The sequence below is a fragment of the Eublepharis macularius genome, chromosome 3 (assembly GCF_028583425.1).
Source record: "Eublepharis macularius isolate TG4126 chromosome 3, MPM_Emac_v1.0, whole genome shotgun sequence".
NCBI classification, from domain to species: domain Eukaryota; kingdom Metazoa; phylum Chordata; class Lepidosauria; order Squamata; family Eublepharidae; genus Eublepharis; species Eublepharis macularius.
This window is the reverse complement of record NC_072792.1, coordinates 80,028,371-80,047,922: the sequence shown is the minus strand read 5'-3', so window position 1 is coordinate 80,047,922 and position 19,552 is coordinate 80,028,371. Positions and strand designations below refer to the sequence as shown.

At 45.1% G+C, this 19,552-nt stretch overlaps 1 protein-coding gene across 1 annotated transcript in view; it reads left to right on the top strand.

Moving 5' to 3' along the window:
• Positions 1–19,552, top strand: part of DMD (dystrophin) — a 2,144,806-nt gene that overhangs the window by 1,394,192 nt on the left and 731,062 nt on the right. The window contains exon 44 of the mRNA XM_054973282.1: positions 302–477. Within this exon, the coding sequence (XP_054829257.1) occupies positions 302–477 (176 nt within the window). The remainder of the gene's footprint in view (positions 1–301; positions 478–19,552) is intronic.

Genomic DNA, 19,552 nt, shown 5'->3' with positions numbered 1-19,552 from the left:
TGGTATCACAGCCCACATCACAGCGAGCCAGTGCTGGGAAATAACCCAGAATGTTTGTGTTCATATAGCATGAAATCATAGTTAAAACTATCAGGGGTAAACAAACCAACTATTTCAAATCTTGATTTGATATTCCCTTACATTTCATAGGTACGGGCGTGGGCAATCATTTTAACTACAATTATGCTAACTATAATTAGACATCATGCAAAACCATAGTAAACAATCCGTCTATTTGATCTGTGACTGATTAGAATTACACTGGACTCTTGTGTTTATTAAATTATTTTATATATTGTAGGATCTCCAGGATGGCATTGGTAAACAGCAACCTGTTGTCAGAACACTGAATATAGCCGGAGAGGATATTATTGAGCAATCATCCACAGCAGATGCCAGTGTATTGAAGGAAAAACTGGGGAGCCTGAATTTTCGGTGGCAGGAAATCTGCAGACAGCTGGCAGAGAGAAAAAATAGGTAGGCTGACTCAAAGCATCACTTACGATGTGTCTTTCTAAAGAATCCCTGTTTGTCTTATTTTACTGCTGTTTTGGGAATTTTGTTATTATACAGTAACAGTATAATATAGACATTTTGTGAAAGCCTTTGTTTTTACTCCTGGACCATCACAACATCACTCTCTTCCCATTATACATTTTTGTATATGTTTTAGTGAAAAAAATTCATGGATATCATTGGTTCTTATTTTTATACCTTTGTTACATAGAGTGGAATTTTATGTTCATAGGAGGTCCCAGGGTTAAGCATGGTTAAGTTGTCCTGTGCTAAATCTTACACCTGGTTCTCTTTACACCCATAATAGTGGTATACTTCTGGTTTTGCTTTTGGATGACTATCAAATGAATCTTATTTTCACCAATATTCAAAATAGTTCAAATACCAGTATTTATAGAAGACAGCAGCTCTTTACTTTAAAAAAATTTTCCCAGAAGAATTAACATTTCAAAAACGCAGAAACACAATAGCAGTACTTCAGTAAGAGGTCTTTTACACAGTCCAAGTGTTGTGCGCAATTTTACTTGATATTGCTTCTTGAAAATATAAGACCTTGGATTGAAAATCTTGTCAAACATTTTCTTTTGTCAAGAAATAACTAAGTTTGATTTTTCCAGAGAAAAGTTCTGTTATTTTTGCCTTGAAAGGTTGAAGCATAGTTGCTGTTCTACAAGAGAGTGAAAATCAGGTAGCTTTTCACCGCTGATCATCAAAATTTTTCTTCTTTTACAAGCTTCCCCCCCCCCCCCCGCTGCTGTTGATAAGTGATGTAGAGGGTCAGCATTATTGCAGACTTTGTTCCTCTCTAAACCTTGTGCTATTACACTAAAGATATTTAAAAGAAGGGAAAGTATAAAGATTGTCATATGCAAAAAGGAGAGAACTTGAAGGGTTACAATTGAATGCAAGCCACATTATTGTTTCACTCAGAACATACAGTCTTCTCAGAGGGCCAATGTGGTAAGCTATAGCAATTGAAAACAAAAGACCTAGTACTATATGGCAATTTTTACTGTGAGGTAATTCATGATTGTAACATTTTCACTTATACTTTGATAATACCTTGTAATATTTTCTGCTTAGTTTATAACCACCTTGTAATGGTTTGCTTGTTTTTAAACCTTGACCCTTTGGTTTTGGACCTTAAATCCATCTCTTCCTTATGCTACATTAAACTTAAATTTCAGGTGAGCTTTGGTCCTAAAAAACACTTCTTATATTTCTACTCACAGAGAGCTTTGGTGTTCTCTATTTTACCCCCAAGCAGTTACTTCAAGAACGCTTTCCCTTTTGTGTTTGTGTGACCTGTATATTGCTGCCTTCCTGACTCCCACAAAAAGTTTTCACTGCCACCAAAGGCCTTTGCCTTAAATCTCATTGTTGTAACTTGTAATAGTTAACTTGTAACTTGTTGTAACTTTGTTACAGCTAGTAGCTTGACAGAACAGTCCGCACATGAGGGTGCTTGTAAGGAAAATAAAGGATCTTTCATTTGTTAATTTTAAAACATTTATTAAAATTGATTTTAACTTCTTATAAACAACAATAACATTAAAGATGAATAACAATAACATTAAAGATAACAATAAAACCAGCTGCTGCAAGGTACAATAATTCAGTTAGGTTATCTGCATGGATTCTTTCGATATTACACAAGATTAAAAGTTTATTTTGTTGTCAATTGTTCAGCATAGGAAGTGTCATGATGAACCAAACGATTGAATAAGTTGTTTGCACGTCATTTGTTCTGCGAGGTCTGATTAAGGATGTATAGTCATGAATATTCATAGATTTGAAATTTTCATAATATCATGGTTTGGTACACTGGATTTTTTGGTTGTATGTCATTCTTGGCTATATGTTCAATGAAGGGGAGCCATTTTTCTGTAAAATCCATTGTTCTGGGGTATATTTCAGCTTGAAGGAGGCCATCTGTGATTTTCTCTATAATGTAGTGGTCCCATAACTTAAAGTATCAGTTTGCTAGTGTAGGAAGTTTCTGTGATTTCCACTTTAAAGCTATTGCAGTTTTCGCTGCCACTAAGAAGATCCTTATGAGATCGCGCCTGATATGTGGTATAGTTGAGTTCTGCCATTGGTCCAAAAAGATTATTTCAGAGCTTATTGTGAGCATATAGCCAATTATGTGGGTGATTTGTGGACGATTTCTTATGTGGGAAGGTATTGTGGACAATTTCTTAGGTGTGCGGTACCAATTATGTATTATTTTGTAAGTTTGTAGCTTGGTGTTAACCACTGGCAAATTGAGAGGATTTGAGGTCCACAGAGACCCATTGATCATTTGAGTTCAGATTTGTACGCTCCTGCTGCCATTTAAATTGACATGTTGGAATTTATTGTTACAGGTAAGGAGGACTGCATTGTAAATTTTTGAAATTAAGACTTTATGAATTGGCATTCGATTGTCTAAGATTTGCTCAAATTCTGATTTCAATTTGGCCAGTATGTCAGTTGTTTTAACCTGTGCGGTCATGTGTTTGAGCTGTATATGTCGGGATAAATACATTCAGAATAATTCTTTAACAGATGAAATATAAACCACTCCTGTTCTTTCCTTTTTCTATAAAAGCTATACCAGTTAAAAGATTCTATCAAATCAAAATTTGAAAAAAATCAGCTTATTTGCAGCATTCCAGTGAAACAGATCTCTGTCTCCTGGAGATCAGTTGTAGTTCCAGGAAATGTCCAGGCTCTGCCTGGAGGCTAGCATCCCTAAGACTTTGTGGGGAGGTATGTGACTAGTAAATGGAAGTTTTGTGAGCACTTAAGATGGACACCAGTTACAGAGACTTCACAAACAGCTCTCCTTAGAGAATTGTACCACCTTGCCTATGGGCCAAATAGGGTTGCTGTAATATATGTTCCTGTTAGTTACCACCACTAACTGGTAGCAGCCAATTGGTAGATACTTTTTGTTGAGCAGTCAAAATAGGGATGCTCCTGGGGAAGGAGTTACTGCAGACCTTTTCTGAGATAGATATCTGGCTGAGGCTATATGTGCTGCAACTCTAACAAAGTAGATTTATATCCTTGTCTTGCTAGAGTGGACTCAGAAATTAAAGTTGCCACTTACCTACTTGTGGCAGAAGTCTTGCCCCTGATGCTCTTGGGTCCTCCCTATGCTTGTTTAATGAGCAGTGGGGGAAGAAGCATTGTTGATTTTACAATATTATTTCTGGGTTTTACCTAGAAGTGATGTCATGACAGTGACCAGAAAAAAAGCCCACAGGAAAAAAGCCCACAAAAAACCCCACGGTCATAAACACTCACAGGAAAAATGTCCACACGGAGAAAAGCCCACATGGAGAAAAGCCCACATGGAGAAAAGTCCATACAGATGGGTGCCTCAACAAACTGTTTGATTTGCACACATGGGAAAATGCCCACATATTGTAATTTTCATGCAAAGCACCATAGATATTTATATTTGTGATTTGTGGATTACCATTTCCATTTATGAGAATGAATAGGCATTACCTATATTTTACATTGTTATTTTAGGATTAAAATGTCATATTCACATAACTCAAAATATAAGTGACCATTTTGTTATCAATGAACTTTATTAAGAAGGAAAAACAATAATAACATAAATTAAACTCTACATAGAAATATTTTTAAATAAAAATAAATGCTTTAAATTTATTAATTTCCAATTTGTAAGCCTTTTTAATGTTGGTATGAAGTAATTTCTAAAGTAAAGACAGATACTAAATTAAATTATGTATAGACGGTCTAGTATACACAGCTTTTAAAGAACTATATGGATTTAAAATCTTCAAATGATTAATATTATTTACTTATTTTGTTAGTAAAAAATTAAAACCATAAGATAACAAAACCATAAGGTAACATTAAAATAAGTCAATTTCCTATCTTGATTTCCCTTTACTTGCATTTTAACAAATACATTGTGGTGCACCTAGTGACCATGACAAAAGATTTAAATTTAATTTAATTTAATTTAATTTATTGGATTTATACTCTGCCCCCACATCAGCGGGCTCAGGGTGGATCACAACACAACTTAAAACACATTTAGCTATCATTAAAATTATAAAATACTACATGTTATCATTAAAAATTACACACACACACACACACATATATATATATATACACACACATACATATTTGCTGCCTTAGCCGGAATGAAGAGACAGACACAGGCTTGGAGGTAAAGGGCCGTTTATTAATATAACAGTAAACATAACTATAAATAAGGCAAGGGCCAACTATGCGGTACAGGTCAAGCCACGGGGTCAACGCTGGACCTCCGCCTTGACCTGTGTGGGCGAGCCCCAAAGCCCCGAGTGTAGGCCATCCAGAGAATGACTGCAACCCGGCCAGCCAGGCGAATTGATCCCCCCCCCGCAAGCTCCTAACGCCCCAGCCATACAGCATGAGGGAAGGGCTTGCTCCTGGGGATCCCCGCAGGCATCTGCCTGTGCATTGGTAGCCGTCACAAGCATACCGCACTGATGGCAGACCCTGTTCCCACATGGGGAAATGCCACTGGGTGCTCACCATCCCGCTCCCTATTCCCGAAAATCTCCTGCCACCGCAAGGGCCAAGCCTCTGCTTAGGCCCTGGCGCCCCACAGGTGGCTCAAGGCCAACCTCAGCCCTTGCCGAAAATCATCAAGGAAAATATCGTTGCCCTCTGGTGACAAATGTACACCATCCTTCCTGTAAAGGTGGGCAAGTTCGGCCCTTATCCTAGGGTGCGGCAAGTAAATCCCCAAGCCTTCCCCTAAGGGTTTTTTCATAGCTCTGTTGGCCTTACGGCGTGCACGCTCAACAGCCCGCGGATCTAAGGCCTCCCGCCACACCTGGCGTTGCAGTATCTCGGACCAGAAAATGAGCACTCCCGGCCACCGGCGGCTTATTTCCCGAAGGTCGTCAGTTGCCCGCAGTGACAGGGCCTTTCCCTGCACTAAACCTAGGTCATTTCCCCCAAGGTGAACGACCAAAATATGCGGGGGCGGACCCGTCCGCCCCCGAAACAAGAGTGGCAACAAACCAGGCCAACGCAGGCCCCGCCGACCCAGCCATTCAACCGTGGCCACAGCACTCAGCCCCAACTGGGATCCGATCGGTGTTCTCCTGGCTTGATGGGCAGCCCAGAACACCATGCTGTGTCCGCAAATCAGGATACTGCGCTTCCCCAGGACCGACGCCGCACCTAGGAAAGAGCAGTTAGTGTAGGCAATTAATACTGAGGCAGAGGGCGGACATAGGAGCGAAACGTGCTCGACCGCCACCTGCCCACCCTCTGAATGGCCCGCTGGGTGTACCCCATAGCAGCAGCCGTAGAAGCGGCCCCAATCCGAAAGGAATGGGTACCGAACTTAACCCCAACCAGTCCCAATTTTCCAAGGGCCTTTTCCGTAACGGCCCCAAACTGAAACCGGGTCAAAGGTGTCCCATCCTTATGGTGAAACAGGACCCCCTGGGCCTCCCCACGGACTCTCACATAGTCCCTCAAAGCCTGAACCGGGCACAGCTCACGGTCTGCGCACGGCCCCAACAGCAGGGTGGCCCCACGCTGTTCCTGGTCCGTTTTAGACCTACGGATCCGAAGAGATACCTTGTCGCCTACAAAGGAAATGTCCCGTGCTAGCAAAGCCCAGTCAGAGGCATCCCTGCGGGAATGAACCACCAATTCACTAACCCGCAAGGCCCCAAAAAAGGCAACCAAAGAGGCCGCATGGAAAAGCCTCTGCTCAAAACGTGAAGAGCAAACCTCAGCCCAGGTTGCTCCCAGCACTTTAAGCACCGATGGGGAAATGGGCTGCCTCTGGTCCCTAGAGGGGCCAGCTTCCCTGGACCAACCCTCCAACATCTTACGTATCCGAAAATCCCCAGTGTCTTCACGCAGACCACGTGCCTTGCTAAAGAAAGCAAGAGCAGCTAGCTGGCCCCTAATAGACTTGACAGAAAGGCCGCGCTCCCGTTGTGACACGCAAAAGTGAATCAGGTGCTCGGCCGGGACAGGCCAAAGCTCCCGGAGTCCTACCGTCTTCCTAAACCCAGTGAACTTCCTGATCACCCGGTCATAGGCTTTCCGTGTGCTGGGGGCTAAGGCTAACTGGATTGCCCGCCTCGCTTCTGCCTCCCAAGCTGCCACAGCTCCTTGGGCATCCGCGCTGGACAGCGATCGGCTTCTGGAGCCAGGTGCCAAAACCGCTCCATCTGTTGGCGAGACAAAGCGTCCGCCACCCCATTACTCATTCCAGGAACATGTCTGGCCTTAAACAATATATTCAGTTGCAAGCATTTAAGGGTAAAGGCCCGCACCAGCCTCATCACCCTGGGTGATTTTGACGACAAGGAGTTAACCACGTGCACCACCGCCAGGTTATCACACCAAAAATGTACCGTGCTGTTGGCCAACTCCTGCCCCCAAAGCCACACTGCCACCAGCAAAGGAAAAAATTCCAAAAATGTCAAGTCCTTAGACAGTCCCCGCTGTGCCCAATCCGCCGGCCAGCGTTCAGCACACCAATGGCCCCTGAAATAAACCCCAAATCCTAAAGATCCAGAGGCATCGGAGGTAACCTGAAGCTCAGCTTCAAGCAACAAGTCCTCTCTCCAAAACGTCACCCCATTGAATGAACGCAAAAATTTTTGCCAGACCCAAAGATCACTCTGAATACCCTTGCTCAAACGCAACCTGTGATGAGGAAACTGCAATTTCCCCATGGCATCACAAAGGCACCTCAAAAATGCCCTACCTGGAGCAACTGCCTTGCATGCAAAATTCAAGTGCCCTACTAACTGCTGCAATTCCAGGAGAGTGGCCTTGCTCCGGCCCTGAAAATCCCCTACTCTCCTCCTAAGTTCCTCAACCTTATCGGCGGGAAGCCGGAAAGACTGCTGGACTGTATCCAGTTCAATGCCCAGAAAAGTTAAGACAGTGGAGGGGCCCTCAGTCTTCTCATGTGCCAAAGGAATACCAAGTTCCTCGGCAAGGCCCACAAAGCCAGCCAACATCCTGGCGCATTGCCCGGTACCAGCAGGCCCACAAAACAAAAAATCATCGAGATAATGACAGGTATCAGGGCAGGCCATGCGGCGCCGCAACTCCCATTCCAAAAAGGAACTGAAGCGCTCAAAAGCGGCACACGATATGGAGCAACCCATGGGTAGGGCCCTATCCATATAAAATTTTCCTTCAAACGCAAACCCAAGCAACTCAAAATCCCTGGGGTGTACTGGTAGGAGGCGAAAGGCTGACTTGATGTCGCATTTCGCCAGTTCTGCACCTACACCACACCTACGCACCACCTTGACCGCCTGGTCAAAAGATGTATAACGGACTGAACAAAGATGCTCTGGGATAGCATCATTTACCGAACCACCCTTGGGGAAAGACAGGTGGTGTATAAGGCGGAATTCACCGGCCGCCTTTTTAGGCACCACCCCCAGCGGGGACACCCTAAAACAAGGGACAGGAGGGGAGTCATAAGGGCCGAGCACCCGGCCCTCCGCGCACTCCTTCACAATCTTGGCCCGCACCACACCTTCCATGCCAGCCACTGACCGAAGGTTGGCTGACATGAAAGGACCCCGCTGGCCCTGAAAAGGAATATGAAAACCAAACTCAAACCCGGAAAGAAGGTACTCGGCATCTCCACGCCGGGGATACAAATGCAACAGGTGCCTAAGGACCCTCAGCCTTACCGGGCTGGGTCCCTTTACCAGGTCCTTGCTGATTGCTACCCCCCCAAGCGCTTTCCCCCACCCCCTTGCCTAGACTTAGGGCACGCTGAGTATGGGTGGGGGCCACTGCAGGAAGGACATTCATGTCTGTACTTACAAGCCTTCCGGTTGCACTGCCCCTTGGATGTGAAATCCCAACAGAGCAGCCGGGGTTGAACCTGCTGCCCTGCGGGGGCGCGGGAACCAGATGCCAGTTGAGAATGCTGAATAAGATGACCGCTGTCGGACCTGTCCCCAGAATTAGGTTTGGCCGGAGACATGACCTGCAACCAAAGCTGCTGGTGCACCTGGTCCCACGGCAAGCCCGGATACATGGCGGCTCGCATCCTGAACTCCTCATCGTACTGGAGCCAGGCCACCCCCACAAAGCCGGTGTATCCTTTATAAATAATGTCTATATATTGAAAAAGAGACACGGCCCTCCAAGGCTGTGCTCTGGCCAATACCCCGGCGTAGATCAGGAACCCCGGTAACCAATTTGACCAATTCCGGTCTACCTTCCTGCGCTTAATCTTTTCTTTGTCTCTCTCATCCAGATCATCTTTATCCTTCTTCTCCAGTTCCCTGAAGAGAAGGGTAAAGACATCTACATACTCCCCTTTCAATATCTTCTCCCTGGTGGCTTGAGTTAAGTGGTCACCAAGGGGTAAAGCCGTATCCCCGAATGGCAATGCTCTGTACGGCACCATTCCATAAGGCAATTGCCCACAAGGGGGGAAACCCCACTGACATCCGAAGCCGTAGGGCAAGCTCCCAGTCTGGGGTGCAGAGGATGTAGAAGCGCCAGGTGCCTGATGTTGGCCAAAAGCGGTCCCAGCCCCACCCTGCCAGGATGCAGGCATCGCAGAAGGCCAAGCAGGGGTAAAATGTTGTATAGCTGGTGAAGTGCAGCTGGGGGGCACGGAGGCAGTAGACTGACCCCAGGGCCCCCAAGGCCAGGTGTATGCCTGGGAAGGCTAAACAGACTTACCCTCCTGCACCGCCGGCTCAACCGCTATGGCCACCTGCCCACAGTCCACAACGGACTCCTGCTCAGCTTCAGCCCCTTGTGCTTCTTCAGGCAGCATAGCCACCCCTTGGCTGCTGCTGGGTTCACCACGATCGGATGCTGCTGCTTCCTCCAAGGCAGAAATGCGCTTCAAGATATCCCTCTGAAATACAGCATCAGAAACCTTTTTACTGGGACACCGCACCCGAACCCCTGAGCTCCCAGGCTGAGAGTTGGCACGGGCTTGTTCCAAAGCCGCTAGCCTGTCCAGCAGCTCCTGCCTGCTGGGTACACCATCCTCCTCATCTGAAGATGACAATGGGGCCGGGGGAGGTCTCTTTGCAGGACGCTTGGCAGGTTGTTTGCCCTTGGACGGGCCACCGCCCTTCTTGGGAGGCATTCTGCAAGCAGTAGCAACCAAAATGGCCGCCGGGCAGAACCCACTCCAAAATGGCCTCCGAAAGAAATGGGCCCAGTGCACAATGCACAAAATGAGGGGGGGGACTGGGCAGGGACAGCCAAGGGAAAAAACCAGGCCTGACCACTGCCAGATACTAATCGCGTCTCTATGGAGTGGGAGGGGGGGGCCTGCGCCGTTAACCCCGGGGGCAAGCCTACGGACTGGGCCCGGCCACCAGCGCACACGCGGGTGTGGAACCCGACCGCACGCTCCGCAAAAGGAGCACTCAGGGAGCAGCCCAATGCCCCGCTCCCCCCAGGAAGCCCAAGCAAGGCTCGGAGACCGCGCCGCCTAAGGGGCCCCGCCGAGGCGAGCCCCGCAGACGAAGGCGTGCCGTGCCAAAGGGGAGGGTCCGCTCAACCAACGGCCCCCCGGAGCAAGATCCGTTGCGGCCGCGGGGAAGCCGGCCCACGCAAACAGGCGCCAACCCGCAGCCGCACTCAGCAGCTTCGCCTGCCTCCACCCAGGGGCCCAGCAAATTGAGGACGGGGGCTGGAAGCGGCCTGAAAGGTACGCTCCCCGATGACCGCGCCGGAGCCAACAGCCAGCAGCTCCACCAAGGGCGCGCAACAGGCCTCTCAGCAACCCGGAGCCTCCGCTGCCGCTCGCGACCCGCGCCGCAGGTCCCTCGCTGCTCTGCTGCCGCCCACTGCCTCGGAGAGAGGGAAAAGGCTCCTTCTCCTTCCCGAAGCAGAAAGCGACTGCTGGCTGGGAAAGCGGAGCCGCTTGAAAGCATTGGCTCCGCCCCCAGCCAAAATCCCCGTATGCCCGGGAAGGGAGTCTGCCCCTCCCTCCAGGCAAGGAAGCAATAGACGGCACCCAGCCAAAGCAGCTTTGCTGCAGCTGGGTGTGCTGAAATATATACATACATATAGAGCAAGGAAACAAAGCAGCACATAATTTAGTTTAGATACTCCATAAAGCAGTTTTTCCCAGAACAATATGTGAAAGATGGACGGTGACATGGCATGGGAGGGCACATGGTTTATCCCCCCCCAACTCCGGGGAGGGGGCACCGCCTAGCATCAACCATATGCCTGGCGGAACAACTCCATCTTACAGGCTCGGCAAAATGTTAACAAGTCTTGCCGGGCTCTGGTCTCATGAGACAGAGCGTTCCACCAGGCTGGGGCCAGGACTGAAAAAGCCTTGGCTCTGGTGGATGCCAGGCGGGCCTCCCTAGGGCCAGGGACCTTTAATAGATGTTTATTGCAGGAGCGAAGGGTCCTCTGGGGCTCATATGGGGAGAGACGGTCCCACATATAAGTCGGTCCCAGTCAGTGTAGGGCTTTATAAGTTAGTACCAAAACCTTGAACCTGATTTGGTACTCCACAGAATAAAAGCAACAACTATTTAACAACAACAATAGCAGCAATAATAATAACTTAGATATAATTTTTCATTGCAAATTAGCCAATCTCCTTAAGTAATTAAGTTTATCTTCCACCTGCTCATACTGCTGCACAGAAGTGGCAACCATGTCATGTAGTGCCTTGTATTTCCTCTTTTTCACCTCTAAGCGACCTGCCTGGGCATTAGCCAGTGTTAGTTTGTGGCAAGCCAGGTCCCTCTGCAGTCCATCAAATAGTGATCACACACTGGGATGACTGCAGTGGAATAGGAAATTAAGATCATTCTGAAATCCCTCACAACAGTTTGTAGTTTTTGGCGACTGTTCCAGGGCTGCATCATGATGATTCCACATTCTTATACCTGCTGCACCCTCAATATATGTGGAAAAGAAGTATGTGAGCACCTCATTGTAGCTGTCTTCATCTGGAAATGTGGCAGCAAGCTCATCAAAAACAGTTCTCACATCATTGATTGGGACAAAGGCTAATGCAGCAAAAGATTTCAGTGTAATTTTTATGTTTATATTAGTTTCATATTCAGTCTTCAAGCCAATACTGTTGATTTTCCTAATGAGACTCTGACACAGGTGAAAATAACACCCTTTGACCTCAGCGTGTGGAAAGGCAATCCTCACGGCATTTATACAAGCCTTCTCAAAATCGACCCAAACCTTTTAAGGTGCCAGATCTGGAATCAACAGCTTCATTATTTCAAACATTCTATTATAGGTATCCATGTTCTTTTTTGGAAGTAAAATGTAAATGCATGGTGCATATGAATTACCCACCTTGGCATACCATGTGTACAGTTGGTAAAACATATTTGGCACATTATCAAAGTTGCCATCTCAATAGATGGTGTCTTTGTTTAATTCAAGCATAAGATCTCTATCATCTAAAACCAGAATTCTGTCTGGATTTTCCACACTGGAATCATGAAGTATCAGTTGCCTATACTTTTCAGGAATGTCAAAATTTATGTAATTAATAAAAAATTGTATTTGTAATTGTAATTAAAGAAAACTGTATCGTTCCATGTGGGCTTCTTTCCGTGTGGGCTTTTTCTGTGTGGGATTTTTTCTGTATGGGCTTTTTTCCTGGTAGGCTTTTTTCCTGGTGGGCTTATTTCCATGTGGGCATTTTTCCATGTGATCATTTATGATTGTGGGTTTTTTTCTGCAGGCTTTTTTCCTGTGAGCTTTTTTCTTGTGGGCTTTTTTCCTAGAACCATCATGAAACTCTAGGAAGTCCTGGAAACTCTATGATAAAGCCCAAAAGTGCGTAAGATGGGCAGGTGGGAAAAGGGGGAACCACGTCTGTTCCCTCTGGGCTTCTTCTCCAGTGGCAGGGAGTGGTGTTTGGCTCTTGCTGCCAAGGAGGAGCCAGCCAGCATCGCCCACCTCCCTCCACAGCCGGCATCTGGCAGGCTGACCTACTGCCCTGTTCTCCACCCCACATTGACTGGCATGGAGTCATCTGCTCCACACCTGCTTCGGCCGGCCTCAATGCCCTCCCAGAAGTGCACTCTCCCAGCCCTGGCTGGGAGGAGGGCCATGCGGGGCCACTACACTTCCCCAGGTGTGAGGCTTTGGCATGGCACCAGGCACCCTTTTTCTGCCGGGGCCAGCAGTGGCAGTTAGATGAGAATTCTCACTACATTTCCTGTCAAAACTTGTGGGAAACTAACACGTGCCATTTTCATGTCTCATGTCTTGTCTAGTTTGACTGTAAGGAGTCACCATGCTGCTTTAAATATAGGTGGGTTTCTTCAGGGACACAGCCCATGAATCATTTTTACTAAGCTAGAATAGTGTCCTGGTCTGGCTGACAGCACAGCCCAACTGCCCCTGAATCCCTACTAGGTTACAGTGGTCTCACAGGGAAGCAGAGAGGGAGCAGACATTTGTATGCAGTGGGGAGACTGAAGAGCCTGTGAAAATATAGCAAAGGTCAAGCAGGTTCCTTAGTGTAAGGCAGGAGTTGGGAACAAGAATCTCCACACAAACACAATGATAGAGGCTAGAGTGGAAGGACTGGCTCTTTTCTGGATAGGCATGAGTGGCTAGTGGAAACTGAAGACTAGAGTTGGGCACGAACCCAAAAAAATTGCCGATCCAGCTGATCGTGGATTGGCGCTGGTGACGATCCCAACAAAACGATCCACACCGATCATCTCCCATTCCCGATCCGTGGATCGTGGATAGTGGAGGCCAAAGCGGGGTGTGCTGCTATTCCCAGCTATGTGGGAAGGTGGGTGTTGGCAGCGGCCACCAGGCCCGGCGGGCAAGAGGAGACAGCGACGAGCTGCCTCTGGCCTCTCGCTGGCGGCACCCCCCATGTGCCCGCCCGCCAGGCCAAAAAGGAGCACGCTGGTGAGAAAAGAACGGTGGGTGATGCCACCGGCATCTGTGTTTGTTGTTGTGGGTTTTCTGGGCTGTATTGCTGTGGTCTTGGCATTGTAGTTCCTGACGTTTCGCCAGCAGCTGTGGCTGGCATCTTCAGAGGTGTAGCACCAAAAGACAGAGATCTCTCAGTGTCACAGTGTGGAAAAGATGTTGGCAGGTCATTTATATCTACTCAGGAGGGGTGGGGTTGAGCTGAGTCATCCTGTAAGAGTTTCCCAGGGTGTGGAATGCTAATGGCGGGAGGCTTCACTGTATCCTGAGGAGGTTCTTTTGCATATGGATTGGTGCTTGATGTGCTAATCTTCTCTGCAGGGCTATTGTCGGGTGTAGAGTGTTTTGTTAGCCTGGTGTTTTTCAGAACTGGAAACCATGCTCTGTTCATTCTTAAGGTTTCTTCTTTCCTGTCAGACTGCACAGGGAAGCCATTGAAATTCACAAGCATAAGCAAAACTTCAACAGGAAAGAAGCCTCCCGCCATTAGCATTCCACACCCTGGGAAACTCTTACAGGATGACTCAGCTCAACCCCACCCCTCCTGAGTAGATATGAATGACCTGCCAACATCTTTTCCACACTGTGACACTGAGAGATCTCTGTCTTTTGGTGCTACACCTCTGAAGATGCCAGCCACAGCTGCTGGCGAAACGTTAGGAACTACAATGCCAAGACCACGGCAATACAGCCCGGAAAACCCACAACAACCATCGTTCTCCGGCCGTGAAAGCCTTCGACAATACATCTGTGTTTGTGTTTGGCCATCTGTGTTTGGCCGTCAGAGCTGCCTATCAGGGTTTGCAGGGATGAGATTGGAGTGCCCATGGCTACAGAACACCCCCTTCCCCCTCCCTCCCTGGGTGTCTTCTCCCAACTGGTGACTGCTTTGCTGCTCCGTGGTTGGAAGGAAGCCCTGCTGATCAAGGAAAGCTGGGCTTCCATTCGGGTTTCCAGGGTGACAGAAGGAGGGGAAACACAGCTCAGGCATTCCCCTGGCTCCGTTGCCCCAGGAATAGATTACTGGCGCCTGAGTGTCTGGCTTCCCGATCTGAGCACAATCCAGCCCCGATCCAGCCCCGATTCAGCCCCCTCCTGATCGCTGGATCATTGGCCATGGCCGATCACGATCCGCTGAGTCACGATCGCGCGATCGCCATTATCGTGGGGGGTTTTGGATCGTAATGCGGATCATGCCCATCTCTACTGAAGACCCAGCAAGGCTCCTACCCATCTGCAGGTTTATATAGGAGACTGGAATTCCTGCCCTTCCTGGTAGCCTGGTTCTGGCTCCTGCCAAGACTTACAACAGCCCCTTGCTCCTCCCGAGGCTGGAATTTTATTTATTTATTTATTAGATTTATATTCCACTCACCCCGCAAGCAGGCTCAGAGCAGATTATAACAAAAAGATATAAAATCAACAGGATAGCATAAAGATATAAAACATTAGTATATATACCATCAGTATAATGAGGTAGACTCCAAGCTGCCCATCATGCATTCCTTAACTGGGTCCATCCTCTCCCCTGATCCTTCTCCATCTCCATTCCCAATAGCCTGTGGGTGCAGGGTCCTGGCTGGGCTCCTGTAGTGGCTCTAGGTCAGCTGGAGGTAACAACAGGATGCAGGTCTCCTTAGGTAGTTCCTGGTCAGTTGAATCCCTAGCAACAGGGACTGGGATGGGTTGCAGTGAAGCATTTGGAGGGGCCTGCTCTGTGGGCAGTTTGAGGTCCATGAAGGACCCTTCATCTGAAGTGTCAGTATCAGTGGAGCTCAGGCAAATCATGACAACCAGATCAAGTGACAGACATCAATCCCATCAAAACTCCAAAAATCAGGCTTGCTAACTGGACTGTGCAAACAGGCTTCATTTTTTGATTGCTACAGACTGCGTTGGCCTTATCCATCCCCTGTTCAAAGTTTCTGGAACCAGGTTTGATGGTTTCTGCAATTACATGCTCTCTCTCTCTCTCTCTCTCTCTCTCTCTCTCTGTTTTAAAAGCACACAAACGTGTAGTAACACTGACTGCATAATGCACAGCATTGTTTTTTTATTATTTAAAAATTATATATCAGTATCTCACTGTGCTCACTGTTGTTCAATTTATTGAAGATATATTAGAAGAGTTTGTAATGCAAGCAGCTACTGAGCCAATATTTCAAAGACAGGCTGTGGTTTGTTCTTGTGTAAATGTATTGAAATGACTCCAGAAATAAAATATCTAGCACTTAATTGGAAATGCAGAGTTTTAAATATACCATTTATTATCGTTGCTACTAAAGATTCAAATAGATTGCAGCAAATGATTAAACTTGTAAGTAAACAAAGATATAACACTTGAGACATGAGTGCTAGAGTAAAACATTTTTAAACAGTCCTGTCAAAAGGACAACTTTGAAAATGCATAGTTATGTGAATGTCTTAAAGTATACTCCTATTCGGAAATAATTTAATCACAAGCACATAAAATTTTTCAACTGAAAGGGTGATGGGTCTACTATTGTCTTCTAATAAAAAAGGTAATGTCTCCATATGATCTATATTTTGAAGCTAAGGAGAAATTAAAGGATTCCTAGCCTCAGAAATAGAAAAGAGTCCAGTAGCAGCTTTAAGACTAACCAACTTTACTGTAGCATAAGCTTTCGAGAACCACAGTTCTCTTCGTCAGATGCATCAGAACCGTGGTTCTCTGGAGACCCCACCAATTCGATGAGATCTCATCAATATCTTCTTAATGACAGCAAAAAATTCAGTTGCTCTAAAATGGAAATCACATACTGTGGCGACAATTACCAGTTGGTACTCTAAAATATGGGACCATTTTTTATTTGAAAAAATCAACGATGGACTCTATCAAGCTGAAAATTCCCCCAAACAACATATTTTATGGAAAAATGGTTCCCCTTTTTTGAATTCATTTCTAAAGAAAATCTATATCCTCCCAATAAAATATACCAAACAATCCTGAGTCTATAATCCAAAATATATCAGATTATTCCACTTGAATTTGTCTTTCCATGTTTTACCTTTCTCTGTTATGTAGTTTTCAACGATTTACCCATGTTGTATTTCATATTGTAAACAGTTTTGTTAATAATTGAAATAAAAATAATTTTCAAAAAAAAAAAACCCTGTGGTTCTCGAAAGCTTATGCTACAGTGAAGTTGGTTAGTCTTAAAGGTGCTACTGGACTCTTTTCTATTTTGCTACTACAGACTAACACGACTAACTTCTCTGGATCTATAGCCTCAGAAAAATAGCTATGTTCAAAATAATTTATTTACTTTTACAAATGAGTATTGTACGCACAATCATGGCCCAAACATTATTTTTGGGGGCCCAGTACTAAAGCCCCCAACACACAAACACACACCATAGTCCTTCAACCCATATATGCAATTTCATGAACAACAAAAGAAAATGTTTTAGTTACGAGATTACAGTTACATATTCTACATTTGTTACATAGTCTACAAAAAAGTTTGTTCTATTTATGAAATTACTAATACATATTCTTCATTTTTTAAAAAGGCCCGCTTTTGCAACTTTTGTTTAATGATAACACCCATCCTGAGAGTTCCTCAAGTTTACTATTTTGTAACTTTTTGGTCACTAAAAGGCATTGTCCTGTCAATTTTTAAAAAACATAATTTACACATGTAGTAACATATATGAGGTCAATTAACTGAAAGATTTATTTTCCTGGCCTTTTTCATTGTAAATCATGAACTAGCTCTAGGGTTGCCAGGTCCCTTATGGCAATTGGCAGGTAATGAGGGAGTGCTAGTATCAAAGTATTTGGGGCCAAGTTTTAGAGAATTGGCCCTGGTGCTACATCATTGCATTCAGATTGCTTTGGAAGTGATGTCATCAGCTGGGTTCATGAACACACTCACACCCATTTCTCCACCCTGCCTCCTGGCCTGCCTCTTCTTGCTCATCAGCTGGTGATCTGCAGGCAGAGGCACAAATTGGTGGGAGTTTGCCTACCACCAGTGGGTATCTGGGAACCCTAACTAGTAGGGGTGTGCATTTTGAAAATTTTTGTGATATTTTCAAAACCCCTCAAATGCTTGTCAGGATTACAGTTCACCCAATCAAAAATATATTTTAGTTGTGCTGTGTAAATAATAAAAATTAATAGTCAGCCCATCAATTCTCCATTATCTCTGAACCAATGTAGCTCTGTTCCTAGGCCTGCTTTTAATCCAGATAAACTCATCTATCATCCTTTGTAAGATTTTTTAAAATCTGAAGAAAAATAAGCTAGTACCACAGAATGCACATTTTAACTAAGTCTTCCATTAATACATTTTGATATTTACATACCATTTTTGACTGGGCAAGGTACTCATATACCTGAGTATTCATTAGAACAACTGTATAACTTAGGCTGCTTTCTCCCTGCTAGGTCCTTTCCTCATGGTCTAAGTTCCAGTGATAATATTATGACTTTTTTGCTATGTACACCTTTAGTTCTAATTAATTACCTTTAGTTTTACTAGATTGAAGATTGCAGTCATTTCATGTACCTAAGCAATTTATATGCTTCCAGCTGAATAATCCTTAGTTTAGTGAAATTGTCTAGGATTTTTCCTGTTCAAAATAATCTTTTTTCTTTCTTGAAGTTTTAAAATCTAGACTTTTTGTGTTAAAGAAATGTTCTTATACTCAAAGATTTCTGTTCCTTTGCAATTTATATAACATGAAGCAGTTCATTGAGTTCAACAAGTGCTGACAAAGGAATCAATATTAGAACTCTCAAATCAATGGCACATTCTTCAAAGTGTTGTAAAATAAACTTGAGAAGAAACACCACTTAATGTTGGCTCTTAAACTATAATGAGAGGATTTAAAGACAGAAGATCTTTATCATACATTAGAGATATCTTGGACATTTCCCAATGCACATTAAAAATTTATCAAGTTACTAGAAGGTACTAGTACTAGATGTCATTCATAAGTACTAGAAGTCATTCATAGTTGTCATTCAGAAGCATATTTACTTTTATTGAACACATTTTCCCATAAAATATTTTCTAGATTACTTAGTTATTAAAGATAAGGTTATTGATTTTTCTGAAAATATGCTTACACACAATACATAATTATATCAATTAAAGTTGCTAACCTCCAGATGGGGCCTGGAGAACTCTTAGAATGACAACAGATCTCCAGACTACAAAGATTCGTTCCCCTGGAGAAAATGACTACTTTGAAAGGAACACTTTACACCCTACTGAGATCCCTTCCTCCCCATCCTCCCCATGATCTACCCCCCAAATCTCTAGGAATTGCTTAAGCAATTAAGCAATTATTGCTTAAGCCAGAGTTGGCAACCCTAAAATAGTAATAATAACATTAATAGCGGAATTGAACCCAAATGATATTGTTCATTTTAGTTGAAAAGCATGTACTTGGGGGGGGGGGTATGTTGTAAGTGCCCCCTTAAGGCTGCAAGGTATAAGCAGTCGGCCCGGCCGTCGCCATTTTAATAAGCAGTTCTGGATATGGCTGCTTGTGATATTAAAGATGTTCAGGCCTCTGGAGTTAAAAAGGCTGCAGTATTGCCACTAGAGAGCTTCTAACAGTTGCTGAGTCCCGCCTGGAAGAACCTGGCATGCATGGAATGCTGTACAGGAACGCAGAGTGATTAAGAGATTATTGGATTTACTATCCTTCCAGCCCCAAAGATGCCCAGTGCAACAAAGGTCTCGCAGAGTTATCCCCACTTAACACATTCCTTTCCCTTCTTCCATGATGAGATCTCCTGTCCTTGATTGAGGAGCTAATTAAATGCCATTCATAAGTATATACAGTTGTTCCTGGGAAAGTACTGTCCCCACCTAAAAACCATCAACTCAGCTCTGGTGGAATTCACTAACAAACTATCCCTTTTGTGCAGCACTAGAACATGTTTTGCATTTCCTTTCACACACCCTGACAGCTACCAATAAAGGTACTCAAACCTTTTGTCAAACCCAAGAACTGACCATTAGAGCCTTTGTTCTAACAGCTAGATGGGCTCTTCCACCTCAGGGCACATTTTACCTATAAAGGTAGAGACCTGGCCCCATTCAAATCATGCACG